The sequence below is a fragment of the Balaenoptera musculus genome, chromosome 4 (assembly GCF_009873245.2).
Source record: "Balaenoptera musculus isolate JJ_BM4_2016_0621 chromosome 4, mBalMus1.pri.v3, whole genome shotgun sequence".
Taxonomy (NCBI): domain Eukaryota; kingdom Metazoa; phylum Chordata; class Mammalia; order Artiodactyla; family Balaenopteridae; genus Balaenoptera; species Balaenoptera musculus.
Window position 1 is genome coordinate 78,842,877 of NC_045788.1, and position 16,020 is coordinate 78,858,896.

Here is a 16,020-nt window from a genome sequence, read left to right on the forward strand (position 1 = left end):
GTAATATACAATCAAGTTCTATATTTTTAAATTAGTATTGAGTTGCTATTAGTCTTTGTATTTATTCTTTTTTCTGTTTACATAATATGGACTTAGTAGAACATAATTTACTTAACTACACCTTTATTATCTGAGTCTGTTTCCCTTTCTTTTCTCTAGGCCCAGATCTTACATGCTACATAATTTCAAACTACCTCTAGTTCTCTGAATACCTTGTAACATATATTTCCGCCATTGCATAACTTCTTTTTGCCCAGAATGTTCTTCTCCTCCATCATCTAAAAAACTAATCTTTGTTTAAAACAGTGGTCTACAAGATGAATGGATAAAGAAGATGTGGCACATATAAAAAATGGAATATTACTTAGCCATAAAAAGAAACAAAATTGAGTTATTTGTAGTGAGGTGGATGGACCTAGAGTCTGTCATACAGAGTGAAGTAAGTCAGAGAGAGAAAAAGAAATACCGTATGCTAATGCATATATATGGAATCTAAAAAAAAAAAAAGGTACTGATGAACCTAGTTGCAGGGCAGGAATAGAGAGGTAGACATAGAGAATGGACTTGATGACATGGGGTGGGAGGGCGAAGCTGGGGCAAAGTGAGAGTAGCATCGACATACATACACTATCGAATGTGAAATAGTTGGCTGGTGGGAAGCAGCAGCATAGCACAGGGAGATCGGCTCAGTGCTTTGTGATGACCTTAGAGGGGTGGGATAGGGAGGATGGGAGGGAGGCTCAAGAGGGAGGAGATACGGGGACATGTGTATGCATATGGCTGATTCACTTTGTTGTACAACAGAAACTAACATGGTATTGTGAAGCAATTATACTCCAATAAAGATCTATTAAAAAAAAACAAAAAAAACCAACAAAAAAAAAACAGTGGTCTACAAACTTTTTTGTTCTTATACTGTACTAGTAAAAAATTTTAATATCAACCCACAAAATTTCTGCATACTTATAAAACATATATTCTTGAGCTAACCCCCAAATATTCTGCATATTTATAAAACATATACTCTTGAGCTAATATGATATGTATATATAAGACATATACAGGAATAAAAAAGGATAACAGGCATAATAAGCAATATTTTAAAACAATATTATTTAAGACCCAATACTTTTCTTAAAATTAATTAATTTATTTTTGGCTGCATTGGGTCTTCGTTGCTGCACGCAGGCTTTCTCTAGTTGTGGTGAGCGGGGGCTACTCTTTGTTGCAGCACGTGGGCTTCTCATTGCGGTGGCCTCTCGTTGCGGAGCACGGGCGCGTGGGCTTCAGTAGTTGTGGCGCATGGGCTTAGTTGCTCTGCGGCTTGTAGGAATCTTCCTGGTCCACGGTTCGAACCCGTGTCCCTTGCGTTGGCAGGCGGATTCTTAACCACTGTGCCACCAGGGAAGTCCCCCCAATACTTTTTTATTCTCACCGCTAATCCCCCACCCCCCCAAATTATTAACTGTCCCAGATGCATAGTCTTTAAATGTTTTGCTAATTGTGAAGACTTCACACTGGCATTTGCTATATCTGTCATACTTAACCTTAGGGTAAACTTTGACTAAAAAATAGTGGATGGTTCATATTTCAAAAATTCTTGAGAATTCCAAAAATTTCAGGCCTACTTCTTGTCCAATTTGATTAGCTCATTACTGTTTTTAACCTATTGATGTGACTGATGAAGAGTTCCTACTAAGAGTAGAATGTGAGCTTTGCCATTTTGTTTGTTCTTTTATCTACACTTTATTTGCAGGAATCATTTTCAATCTATGAGGGTCAAGTTAGTTAAAAATCAAATAATATGACTGCAAATCCATTAATCAAGCACAAGTAAAGTGTCATATGTTGCTGAAAATTTTAAAAAGCAGGAGGGTACCGTATATTCACAATCCCTTCTAGGCTGTGGATTCATCCCCTTCCTTTAGGAAAACTGTATGGTGGACCATGTGACCCCTTCCTTTGACATAGGGACTGAGGAGGGCACCACTGTCTACCAGTAAATTAACCATTGGAAAGGTAATTTCTTACGTTTTAAGATAAAAATAAGATTTAGTAGTTCTAGCACTCCAAAGGATCATCCTATACAACCTCTGGGTATATACACGCAACTTTGGAGACCGGTAGTTTAAATACAGCTTGGAAAATGATCTCTGGGCCGCTTTTCTTCCATAGCTGCCCAGATGACATTGTGGTGTTGTCTGTTTACACGTCTCCACTCTACAAGAGCTCCCCCTAAGACTGGAGCACGACAGTCACCTCTGAATGACTTTTATTCATCTTCACACTCCTGTATTCCTAAGACTTGGCACAGTGTCCTATAAATCAAATTGAGCAATTTCACACTGCTACTTTTTTTCTTTGGTTCTTCTGCAGTCTTACCTTTGTTTTCTCTTTTTAAGTATTTTGTTTCTTATGTAAAGGTGGAAAATGAAGACAATACTGGAAATCATGAATACAATAAGTATCATCCAAAATGCCATCAAAATGAATATTTCTAGACTCCTATGTGTGGGTGTGCAAGCACACACACATATGCAGTTTTACATAAATGGGATAAACAATGTTGTTTTTTGATGGAGAGCAGAGTAATCTAATATAAAGAAGCTGGATCAAATATACTCAGCTGTAGATTCCATTCCAGCTCTGCCATTTTCTAATTGTGTGGCCTTCATCAATGTACTTATTGCTCATCCCCCCTCCCCAATCTATTAACAAAAGAGTTAATAATGGCAATCTCTTGAGGTTTAGGGAAGGACTGAACAGGCACTCAGTAAATGCAAAATTTGTTCCTTCCTCTTCATCTTCACATTGACCTTGTTATTGGAGGGTTTTCCTAGGGTTCATTACTAAACAACTCTTTTCCATCTTATAGTATCTGACTGCAAGTATCTGGAGCAGAGACCATATCTTATTAAATTTTGAAGGCCAGCACCCAACAACATTTAGGTGTTTAATATACGTTGGCTAACTAAATGAGGTCCTAGGAAGAGTTTGCTTGTGAACTTCTGTTTGTACTGACTGACCCTGGGTTCATCTAAATAAACAGCATCTCATATTCTATCTGCTATCTTCATTATTAAACCTGCATACATTTTCTTCTAGTTTCAATTAAAAATGCAGCTAAGTGATTCTGAGCAAGTCACTTACTCTAGTGTGTAGTTTCCTCATTTGTAAAAACAATAATAGTTCCATAACAGTACTTGATAAACTTCATTAACGTAATAGTACTTCCTAAGTGCAAAGTGCTATACAAATACATGTAATTACTATAGAAGCCAGTTCATTGTGCACTTTAATTTATAACTCTTACCTTGTGGACAGGCTCACCAACCTCTTTTTTTTTCCCCCCTCTACTACACTACTTACCTGTTCTGTTATCACCCAGCTTTCCTATATTCATCTTTTTCTAGTCCTCTGGTTGGTTACTGTGGCTCAGAATCACTGATATTTGCAAGGCACCACCTGATGAGCCCTAAAGGAAACCAAACCATTAGAAACCAAACTAGGGGATGTATTCACAACCAGGCACACACAGTTGAAGACATAAGGCTTAGAATTTAAGATAAAGCAAGACCAGGAGAGGTGGGGACTATGTTTGAGAGAGAAGTACAAGAGATCTGAATCCTGGTTCTGCTTACTTTAGCTCTGTGGACTTTAGATAAGTCAGTACACCTTTCTGACCTTCAGTTTCCTCATCTTTTAAGTGGAGGTGATAACAGTACTTACATCATACGATTATAATTTGAGATAGCATGTGTGAAGCACTTAAGAACAGTGTCTGGCACATTATAAACACTCAGGAAGCATTAACTATTAAAATTATTAAAAACTGATAAATGGTTGACAGCAGGTGGGAAGGTAGAGGAAGAATTTGAATGGAGAGAGAAACAATCATGGAATGTTAATTTCAGTGGTTCTATATTTTTTCCTAAACTTCTCCCTCCTTATGTCCTAATTCTAGATTGAACTACTTTTTTTTTTTCCTATAAAACTTCCCCCCTCTTGGTCAGATTTTTTTATTTTAAACAGCATCAGTTCAAAATATTTGAAGGCAGCAACAGTAAAGCTACTAATCATAACCTTACGGTAGACTATTTTTGTACTTTATTATATACAAAAGAATAGCCATGTTTCCAATTTGTATAACCTAAACATTTGTTATTCACTTTCCTGCTGGTATAACTGGGAGTAGGGATGGGGAGTAAAGAGGAAGGCAGGATTTCGAGCTTTGCCTCAGTGTTTTAGGGACTAGTGGCAAAGGTCTTTCATAATAGTTTGCAGGGAAAGGCAACAATCATTTGACAAAATTGCCATGCACTGAGTTTGCTTTTAACATTCTTTACCCTTCTCCATGACATCCAGAAGCCTCATGTTCTCTCTTCACTGCAAAGAACAAGAGCTGCTACCACTCCTGGGGTATATAAAAAACCTCTCTTCATTGCAAAGAACAAGAGCTGCTACCACTCCTGGGCTATATTAAAAAACCTATGTCCAGGTTTGAGATTACAAATTGATTGCATGTTGGCCACATCTACCCCGGGATGTTTTTAATTCGGCCTGTAGGGTTTGGAAATATTGGTGTAAAAATCGAGGGGTTTCATACAAAAATCCTGCTTTACGGTTTCTCTTGGGGGAAAAAAACAGAATACCTCAGAACACTGGATCCACATTCTTCAGGGCAACAATCTGCTAGAGCCAAACAGCTGCTCCTTTCAGTTACAGCACGGACACTCCAATTTGCCACGTTGCTTATCATTCCCTATTGTTTTACACCAGGCCAGTTTCACTCATTTGCTTTGCTTTTCTGCCTCCTGTAGACATCTGAGTTTGCAAACACTATCTAGACCTTTCCGTTCTCCCATCAAAGCTTACTTTGTTCTGTCCCAACTTCCTCATCAGTTTTCCAAAGCAACAGCTAGTTAACCTGACCAAATATGTGTATTTTTATATGTGCTCCCAGAGATAGTATCTTAACAGAAAGGGATGACTCTGCAAGTGGAAATTACAGACACCACGGGATTGATGGCAACTGTCCTTTCTACTTTTTCTGTAGCCATACCTCACTGTCCTTAGGCAAACCACGGGAATCTGACCACTGGCCTACGTGCGAAACCAACTTATATAGTACTTTTATAGATCACCCTAGTTCCAAAGAACCAAAAACTACAAAGGACTATTCTGACTCCCCGTTTCCTCAGTCTTCGGGATATCCGACCTGACGGCACTTCCCCTCACCTGCTTTTGGGGCCCGTTCTGCGCTGGGCAGTCGCGCCCGAGGAGCGCGCGCAGCCAGCATGAGCTCATTTCTCAGGGGCGTTTCTGGAAGGCCGGGCTTGGCCGGGCGCACGAGGCGCAGTCGCCCTCACTCTTATCAATGGCCTCCGCGACTGGGCGGGGCGCGGCCGCCGAGGGGCGCTGCCTCTCTGGAAGCTTTGTTCTCAGTTTAGCGCCCAAGAACTCGCACCCAGCCGGGGAGGCGCCCTGGATCCGTCTGGCCCTTCCGGGGAAGACGCCGGCGCTCAGGACGCGCTCTCCTGGGCGGAGGGGCGCCTCGGGCGCGCAGAATTAGCCCCGCCCCGCCGAGAGCCTCCAGTGGGTGGGGAGACCCCTCAACCCTCCGTTCGCTCGAGCGCTCCGAGCCCAGCGCCGCCGACCGCAGCAGTTTCACACCGGCTCGCGAAGGGCTCCCGCTCCCTATCTGCGGTTTCCACACAAGCTGCAAGTAGCCGCAGGCGAGCCCGTCTAACCATCCGCCACGACCCCAGTCGCGCTTCTCCCCGCTCCTGGGACCGCCACCGGAGGCCGAAGGCCAATCACACTGCAGCTAGGTCTTGCGATTGGACGGCAGCGAGGGCCGATTGGCTGCCGCTACCGGTTTCGACCTCCCTCCTTTTCCCTTTTGCCCCGACTCCGGCTCCAGAGCTTCAGGCCAATGAGAAGGCGCTTTATAGATGCCCTCCCTTCGCTCTCAACTTCTCCCCACCTCGTCGAGGGAGGAGACGTCCTGACTGGCCAGACTGTCCTCGGAAGCCCCATTCCTTCACCAATCACCGAGGGAGGTGCACTCCCAGCGGAGTTTCGGCCAATTACAAAGCGGCCCCGGCGCCCAGCCGTGCGGTTTCACCAGCGACTCCGGGCTTCACCGTCCTTAACTCTTCAAGCTTTTTCCTGAGGGCCGGCGACTCTGATTGGTCACTGTTGCCATTGTCGAATTTCTCCTCCAGCCAGCCACAAGACAAGGCGAACCCACCTTCTTCTCGGTCGGCTACCTTCGGCATTTTCCGTCCTTGGGCGTGAATTTCCAGCGGCACTTTCTAATTGGCTCCTCAGGTCGATCGGCTTTTTCCGGGAGGATCCGCAAACAAACGACATCCGTGATTGGTTCCGCTCGGGCTTCGGCTCCCCTGCCGAAGGGGGAGGACACTCGGCTCGGCCGGCGATTCCCAGACGCCTGTTACGCGGACGCGGGGGCGCTGGGCGGTGTAAGGCTGGGTGGGGGAGGAAGGAGGCGGAGGACGAGTAGGAGGGGGGAGGGGGAGTGGGGAAAAGCTAGGCGGCTGCGCAGACGGCACTCCTCACACAGAGCTGCCCCCGACCCGGGCGAATGCAGGCTTGTGCTGCCGCTGCCGCCGCCGCCGCCGCCCGGGCCGAGTGACAAAGGAAGGAAGGAAGCGAGGAGGAGCCGGCCCCGCAGCCACTGACAGGGCCCGGGCTGGGGGCAAAGCGCGGACACTTCCTGAGCGGGACCGTGCAGAAGCGAGGGGCGGGAGGGCGGCCGCGCTGGTGCCTTGGACGGGGGAGGGGGCCCCGAGGGACGGAAGCGGTTGCTGGGTTCCCATGTCCCCGGCGTATGGGGAGCAGTCGAGGAGCCGCTGCCTGGGGTCTGAAGGGAGCTGCCTCCGCCACCGCCGCCGCCATGGCCGCTGGATCCAGCCGCCGCCTGCAGCTGCTCCTGGCGCAATGAGGAGAGGAGTCGCCGCCACCGCCCGCCTCTGACTGACTCGCGACTCCGCCGCCTTCCAGTTCGCCGGGCCCGTGCCGTCAGGCTGCCGGATCCCGCCGCTGTCGGAGCCGCAGCGTTTCCCGACGCATCTCCGAGCCACCCCCTCCCTCTCCCTCCCTCCTTCCCATCCCCCTTTCTTTTCAAGCGTGAGACTCGTGATCCTTCCGCCGCTTCCCTTCTTCATTGACTCGGAAAAAAAATCCCCGAGGAAAATATAATATTCAGAGTACTTATTTTCAATCAAGTATCTGCCCCGTTTCACGTGATATATATTTTTTAGGACCTCCCAACCATTTCTCCCCTCCAAGGAAAGGGAGGGGAAAGAACTGTATTTTTTTCCCAGCTCCCGATCAATCTATATGTTAAATATCCGTACTGATCTGTCTTCAAGGAGAAATACATCGCTCGCTTTTTTTTATAGCTGTACAAAAGGAGTGAAAAGCCAAGAGGACGAAGTCTTTTTCTTGTGGGAGAACTTAATGCTGCATTTATCATTAACCTAACACCCCAACATAAAACAAAAGGAAGAAAAGGAGGAAGGAAGGAAAAGAAGGTGATTCGGAAAGAGAGTGATCATGTCAGGGCGGCCCAGAACCACCTCCTTTGCGGAGAGCTGCAAGCCAGTGCAGCAGCCTTCAGCGTTTGGCAGCATGAAAGTTAGCAGTGAGTATTGATTTTATTTTACACCCCTTTTCCACCTCATCCTTTAAATAAGAGACTTTAAAATATCAGGATCTTAAAATATGAGACCTTCTGATATAACAGTCGGAGGTAATGGAAAAGGGCAAAAACCTGTCTTCAGTCAAGGATGAGGCAGCTCCCTCTTTTCTCCTCCCATATCCCCTCCCCCGGTCTTATTAACCTTGAATTGAGGGAATATGATTTTTATTTGGATGATTCGATCTGAAACTTAGTTCTTTTCATATAGTTTTCTTGCAGTTGATAGCTTTATCAAGCGGTTGAGTTTTTCCATCTTAGAATAGCGATGGAAGTGTTTACTTGCTCATCCTTTTGAATAAAGCAAAGGACAAGACTCATAAACCATTATGTGCTTTTGCAGAGTGTGTCTTTTGGAATGAGGGATAGTTTAGTTAGCTCAGGTCTCAGGGGTTATCATAGTTTTGTATACTTAATAGAGGAGCTAAATGTCACTGTCTCCTAACATTTCTTTCTTGCCTATGTGACTATACAAAGTATGTGTTCATAATCCAGAGATGAACTTGCTCCGTAACCACATTCCGGTTTGGAGGCAAGCTTTGATTCTTCCCTTTAGAAGGGACCGGTGGGGCTGATTGATATGCAGTAGCAGTAGTATCTCAACATGCATTGTTCTAAATTGGATAATTGGTATAATATGTTATCTCTTAACCTTCCCATTTTGACATTACCAATCTACCACTATAGAATTAACGTTTAATCAAAAGGTAATTTGGAAGTACATCCAAGTTTTGATTGGGGCTTGTATTGTCATGTTGCCAAATGCTAAGTTGAATGTTAATTGTCACTGACTCATCATTAAAGTTCAGTTTTAGGGTGCCATTGCACTCAGTACTTGCTAAATGATCTGGAGTTCAGGGGTTCCTTCTTAAGACTAAAATACTCTTGCATTGGTTTCCTGTTGAATTTAGATAAGACTATGGAGTTAGAAGAATATGGATTTAGACCTTTCCATCATAGGTTTTGCAGAAGGCTGTGGTCCTGCATATAATAGGGATATTTGGGCTGTGTTCAAGGTTGTTGCTAGACTGTACCGTCTTCCCTGATTTGTGCAGAAAAGTATATGTTGAGTGTCCAAGTCTATAGTAAGTGTCCAATGTTCTAATGTTCTCTATATGTGGATATGTTTATGTGGTATTTAATGACAGTTTATTTAAACATACTTAAAGAATTTGACAAAAATATCTATATTGTTTCCTTATTCCTCCAGAAAGGGGCATGATGAGGGTAAAGAAAAACTGTTTTGCTGCCTAGAAGGAGAGAATTGAACTGAGATTTTTAAAAAGTATATGCTGTTACATGAAATTGATTATGTCCTTAAGCAACATAAAATGATCACTCTTATTTGAACTCAGGATTTCAATTCATTTTGGCTTTTGGAACTTGCCTGAAACAGGGTAGTCTAAGGTAATAACTGAATGGGAGATTATTTTTGAGAGTTAAGTTTTTTTTTTTTTTTTGGTGACTAGCTAGTTCAGAATGCAGGGTATGTGAAGAGGGAAGCTGATGATGCATCTTTCAGGGAATGGTCAAGCTTTCTAAGCACTTTATGGGGTCATTTGAGAGGAATATTTTAAAGTTCTGGGGTAATTTTCTGCTATGATGAAGCAAATCTTATGATAGCTACTTAAGAGCCTCTTGTGGTACTGGAGTGTTAGGATGTTTTTCATCTTGGTTTAAAAACCACTCGAAATCAATTTTAGGTAATTAATATATTAGATCTATTTCAGAGAGCAAAATAGGATAGCTTATAATATTAAATTTGGGGACTTTTCATTTAGTTTCCAGGATTCTCTTTGAATCCTGTGTGGATGTTGCCTGAGGATGGAGTAACTCTTGCAAAGTGTGCAGGTTAAAATGTTGACTTTTCTGTTACCATATAGGTCAACCTAACATTTTAAAAGTTGTAGATCAGTGCTAATTATGTGTTTTTGACAACCCTGACTTTAAGGACATTTTGGAAGAAAGGGGAGTAATTAAGCATTTGTTGGAGTGCTAGTGTTCTAAGGGACCCCTTTTCAAATGAGAGATACGTAAGAAATTATAGTCCTTGGCCTGAAAAGCTTGTCAGTTGTTGAGACAGGTTATAGGTCAAAATGTGAAAACAGTATCATGATGGCTGCAAGATTATAAATGCAAACAGAATGCTTCGTTCAGAGGGACAAGAAATGAAGGGATGAGGTAGAGGGCCGGACAGAGAAGACTTCTGTAGAGGTGTGTTTTAAGACAGATGTTAAAGGAGGCAGTAACTTGAATTGACAGAGAAGCATAGAGGATTCTAGATGGAAGGAATGGACAGACGCACAGAGGTAGTGATTTTTGTATTTTTGTATTTATAAAGCAGGTTAGTAAATCTGAATGAAAGGGGCCTAAATAGGAAAATAAGAAGAGATGGAATTTGAGAAACGTGTTAACTGATGGAGGGCAAAGGGGGCCTGTAAGTTTGGTTGAGATTCAAGAGAGATTGGTATTTAGTGTAGGTTGCTGAACGAAATATTTGAAGACGATTTGGGCAGCTGAGTTGATGGGTTAGAAACAAGACATCAGAGCCATTTTAGGAAGTAGTAGGGTATGTCATGAAGAATGAGAGAATATAAAGTGTGAAAATGAGATGAAAACACATTTGCGAGACAGCGTGAATGAAGAACTGGCAGGGCTTTGGATTGGATTGAAGGGGAATATTTGGGAAGGAGTCAGGAGTTAAAAATAAATTCTGATGTTACTGGTCTGGAAGATTTGACCACCAAGTTATATTGTTGATTGTAATGGGAAAGTTGAGAAAGTGCTGAGATGAGAGGGTAGTTGAGTTCACTTTTTAAAAATTTAATATACAATAGGTTTTCTGGAAATTCAGAGGCAGCAGTTGGTTACTGGCAATGATATTTAACTTTACAGTCTTGAATTGTTTCTAATTTTTCTGAACCCAAAACTGTCAGATTTATTTTCAGGAGTAGTAAACTGAAGGTTTTTATTTATATGCATTCCATTTAAAGTCCTAAAAAAGAAAATAATTTTTTATGTAGATTAAAAAACCTCACACTTGAAACCTAGTTATAATAACCCGATGGTAATTTATTTGAAAACAATGAAAATATTTTTTGGGCTAAACTGTGACATAAAAATTTTAGGTATTTTATACAGCCTTTAATTTAATCTTTGGTACATGCTTGAAACTAGTTTTTCAAAAATAATGGTTATTTTTTTTTTTTTTTTTTAATTTTTTTTTATAGCTACTTTTATTTTTTTTTATTTATTTATTTTTTGGCTATGCTGGGTCTTCGGTTCGTGCGAGGGCTTTCTCTAGTTGCGGCAAGTGGGGGCCACTCTTCATCGCGGTGCGGGGACCGCTCTTCATCGCGGTGCGCGGGCCTTTCACTATCGCGGCCCCTCCCGTTGCGGGGCACAGGCTCCAAACGCGCAGGCTCAGTAGTTGTGGCTCACGGGCCCAGCTGCTCCGCGGCATGTGGGATCTTCCCAGACCAGGGCTCGAACCCGTGTCCCCTGCATTAGCAGGCAGATTCTCAACCACTGCGCCACCAGGGAAGCCCAAAATAATGGTTATTCTTAAGTAAACCTTGCGTTTAAAATAATGGTAATATGCAGACTCCAGCAGAAATTAAAAGTTGATTTTATGACAAGTATTTTTTGCCTTTTTTTGTTGAGCTAAGTTTAAAACAGTATATTTGAATTTTCTTTTTGGCTGCATTGGGTCTTCGTTGCTGCGCGTGGGCTTTCTCTAGTTGCGGTGCACGGGCTTCTCATCGTGGAGGCTTCTCTTGTTGCAGAGCTTGGGCTCTAGGCGCTCGGGCTTCAGTAGTTCTGGTGTGTGGGCTCAGTAGTTGTGGCTCGTGGGCTCTAGAGCACAGGCTCAGTAGTTGTGGCTCACGGGCTTAGTTGCTCCGCAGCATGGGGGATCTTCCCAGACCAGGACTCGAATCCGTGTCCCCTGCGTTGGCAAGCGGATTCTTAATCACTGTGCCACCAGGGAAGTCCCTGAATTTTTTTTTTTTTTTACTCACTATGGTGAACCCATTTTTTTTGTCCTCATCCATATTCAAGTGTTATTAAATAAATGTAAATAGTTATGAAGTTCTTCTGTAGAATCACATGATATTTTACTCAAAATAGAGAAAGTAAGGGACTGTCTATGGTGATTTTTGGTTAAAATATTAGTAATAAATCTTTTTGATAAACTTAGTGAAAATTTAGCTAGTTGTCTAGCTAAGTCAAGGAGAAGTTATTTCCTCATACAAAACTTTTTTAGATCAATTTTTTTTTTAGTGAAGTGAATAATTAATAGTAGTTGCATATTACTGTGCAGTATTTAGTTGTATGGCAACTAAAACCAAAGAGCAGGTGGCAACTTAGAGTTTCTCTATTCCCGAGGGAATTTAATCTCTTTGTGACATAAAAAAATCAGGTTATTAGAATTTAACCAATTTCTAGATTATTCATTGTGGAAGAGAGCTCCTGTGTGAAACTGAAAACCAGACTTTTATTTTCATTGTTTTCATTCCTTTCCCAACCAGACCTTTCCAGAGTTGTTTAAAAAACTAGACCTTCATATAAAAATTGCATGCTCTCTTGTTACATGCACCTCTAGAATGCTAATTGTGAAATGACTTTAAGGCACAGGTACTAAGAAAAAACTTCAAGGGAACCCAGAGGTTCACAAATCAATTTATGACTGTTTGGGAATTGCATTTAGAAAATGAGGCGACATCTTCTCATTTCACTTGCATAGTTCAGCTGAAAATCAGTATATACTTGTACCCTGTGCTGTCTGCCCCTTGTTTTGGACTTAGGTTGCTGGTGTGAGATACTGTTTCGGAGAAACAGCAAGGCTGGGGAAGCCAGAGTTTCTTAAGTGTCAGCAGCAGATTCTGAGACCAAGGGAGCTCTGTTTTTGTGTGTGCATTATGTGTAGAGAAGGCTGTGAAACGTGCATGTGCCGCAGTTCCATACATTTAATAACTCTCATGGGATTGTGGGACAGGGGTGGGATTGGGCAGGCTGTGGGATTGTGGTGTCTCTTGTGATGCTCCAGGGGTGGAGAATGGAGGAGCAGAGCACATGGGTGTGATGGGATTATATGCTGGTACTAACAGAACCAACCTGATTTCCCAGATATTGTTCTACTAAGAACATAATCAGCATGAGTAAATGAATTTATTGGAATGTTTAGCATCATTTTCTAGCCTATTTTTTGGGGGGAGGGGTTGGAGGGGATAGTATGGAGAGGGAACCTTGCATGATTGCAAGGATAGAAGCATTTTCATGGTTCACTGGTTTTAAAGTAGAGGTTGCAATCTTTGCTTCTATCTTGGGTTGTACAAATCATCCTTGGTTATATAAATTGTCTTTGACCTTGGTTGAGTGCGATGTAGAAATGTATATTTATATGAAGACCTGTGTGAATAAAACAGCAAGGAAAAACTGACAGAGTTAAAGGAGAACAATTTGTTTTCCCAAGTTTCCTACCATTAAATTGATAAAATAAAGGGATATTTATTCTATTCTATTTATTATTGAGTTTTTATTCTAGTTTTTTAAAATAATGAGTTAATATTCAGCATGTGATGGACATTAAGTAAATTATTTCAGTTTATGCTCATGTCTGTAATATACTTGGTCTGAAACAAGATGCAGAGACACAACTTTGTAGATTTGGATTCTTAGTTTATGATCTCCTTTCTCACTTTTGCTTATGTTTTGGGGAGAAAGGTGTACTTTCAAAGTGTGTGCAAGTTGAAATTCTGTAAATGGTTGAATCTTATATTTTTGTATTGAATAGTTTTCTTAGAAGCATTTTAGTGTGATCATATTGAGGCAGTGATGTTTTGGTTATTTCGAAACTCATTTTGCCAAACCAGGTTTTCCTTTTGTCTCCAGGATACCATGGCCAACAATGGCATGAATATGAACCTTTAACGTGTTCCTTTATTAATATAGTTTGGAGTTGTTAATTTCTTGATTGTCCTTTCAAATCAATTTAATAATGAAAAGTAAACATTCCTGACAAACGAGGCACTATTTTCCTAGAAACTTGTATTTTATTTATTTTTAAAATTTTAAACATTTTTTTGGCTGCACCACGCAGCTTGTGGGATCTGAGTTCCCGGACCAGGGATTGAACCCGGGCCACGGCAGTGAAAGCCTGGAATCCTAACCACTAGGCCACTAGCAAACTCCCATAGAAACTTGTATTTTAGATGGTGGTATAATTTAAATGAACGTACAGTCCTAGGATTGAATAAGCATGCCCTAACGCCAAAGAGATGGTAGGTAGGCAGGCAAAAATATTGGTAACATTGGTGCAAAGCAGTAACATTAATACTACATTTTTTCATTACCATTAATTGTATCATGTTGAATTCCTTGGCTTAGGAAGCCAAAAATAAGTAGGTTGCTTTAATAGAAAGGGGTTGTGAATAATAACGTGATTGACTTGTGATATGTCTGTTGAATGTTTATTAAATGCTAATAAGCAATCTGCCAAATTCTTTACATGCAACAGCTCATTTTAATCATTACAACTCTACAAAGTAGCTAATACTATTATCTCCACCTTATAGATAGGTAAATGACATTTAGAGAAGGGAAGCAACTTGTCCAAGATTACCTGACTAGAAGATTGCTCTGCTAGAATTCAAATACAGGCATTCTGATTCTAGAGCTCTTGCTCTTTATTGTATATTTTATAGAGAATGGATTGCTGTTGCCTTAACACTTGGATTCCAGAGATAAGCTAAAGTGCCTTTTCTTTTAGGATAGTCTTTCATTGATAACTTAGCAGTGACTGTGTAAGACTCATGATTAGTCTGCTTTTGAAATTAGTTTCAGGCATGCCTGTTAGCAAATATAGTATTTAATTACTTATAGTTATATTGGAAAAAATTCTCAATTCTTTTAAGATTTCAGGGAAGACTTGTTAAGACAAACATTGAAAATGAAAATGTTAGGGCTTATGTCAGCACAAAAAGAAAAATAAGTAGTATATGGTATTTTTTTGTTTAATGTTCAGTTGGAGCACTGGTTTTTATTGAAAAGTACTGATTGATCGTAAGTAAATCTGGTGTATTTGTATTTCCAGGTAATATTAAAATGTGATTCTCCAAATTAGCCATTATTAAGGATTATTTCTCTCCATCTCTTCCTATAGGTTGTGAAGTATTTTAAGTGTTCTACTCTTTTTTTTAATATTTGACAGCAAACTTCATGAAATTTTATTATATGTACACAACTAATTAGTCAAGTATCTATCGGACACTTGTTATGTCTGGAACTGTGAGCCTTCAGGTTGTTGTTGTACTTGTTGTTAAAGAATAACAGCTATGCATCAATGTGCAGTTGGGTTATTTGGAACATCACCTTTTTGGAATTCGTTGGTATTTGACAATCAGGAAGTGAACCAAAAAGGCTCCTGAGCAGCTAAAATCCTCACACAAATGGTGCATGCCCTTTCCTCATAGGTTATTTTTTGGCTTTTATTTAGAGTTCTCTTTTTATTCTTTAACACATAGTTTTAAGTCATTCACTTGTCTTTTTTTTTTTTTTAAACTGCAAATTAGAAGGGAGTGAATTACACTGATATTAAGCATTACACCTTCTAAAAAGTATAGACAGTTCAGGAAAACAAGCATATTGGGATTACTTAGTGTAGTCTCACACAACCCCAGGGGAAATCACTCTGATAATTGTTCAAAATTTTGGTCTAGAGAAGGTTAAATTATACTAACTTCACTCTCTCAAAAGGATAGGAGGCAGGAAGGTCTCTTCTGGGTAGCTGGGGTTCTCAACTTCTCACTGCATTAAACAGCCTCTAATTTCTTGGTTACCTGAAGTGATGAGGAAGAGAACCGGGTCATCTCTGTCTGGTTGACCAATTCCAGTTGGCTTTCAGTGATACGGATGAAGGTACTAAAGTCTTCAGTATGCTAGCCCAGAGTATCGTTTCCAACTCTTTCTTCCATTGCCCATCTATGTATATTACTCAGCAACAGCATTTTATCTGATTTAAGATTTGTTGTCTTATTTTTTCTTCTGTGGTATATATGGAGTTGCTGTTTGGATTTTGACATGCCCATACCTTTGTGGAATGCTTAGAAGGCACTGCATGGAATCATTTAAGCTTTCTTATGAATTATGATTAGCTGTTAGAGAGTCACTTTACCAAATACGCTTACGGCCTCTATAATGAGAATCGAAAAGGTGGGTATCTTAATTGTTGACATGAAGAAAAAGGACAATCATGACAAAGTACTTTTTTTGTCTTTTGGAGGTCTAAGAAATTTTTA

At 41.1% G+C, this 16,020-nt stretch overlaps 1 protein-coding gene across 5 annotated transcripts in view; it reads left to right on the top strand.

The window, feature by feature from the left end:
• The first annotated feature begins 7,156 nt into the window (after positions 1-7,156).
• The window catches only part of GSK3B (glycogen synthase kinase 3 beta), a 196,354-nt gene continuing 187,490 nt past the window's right edge, over positions 7,157-16,020 (top strand). For 4 of the 5 annotated variants that reach the window (XM_036851749.1, XM_036851750.1, XM_036851753.1 and 1 more), the window contains exon 1: positions 7,157-7,669. In XM_036851749.1, the coding sequence (XP_036707644.1) occupies positions 7,582-7,669 (88 nt within the window). In that variant the 5' untranslated portion in view covers positions 7,157-7,581. The remainder of the gene's footprint in view (positions 7,670-16,020) is intronic. The other variant, XM_036851754.1, reaches the window with a different exon arrangement.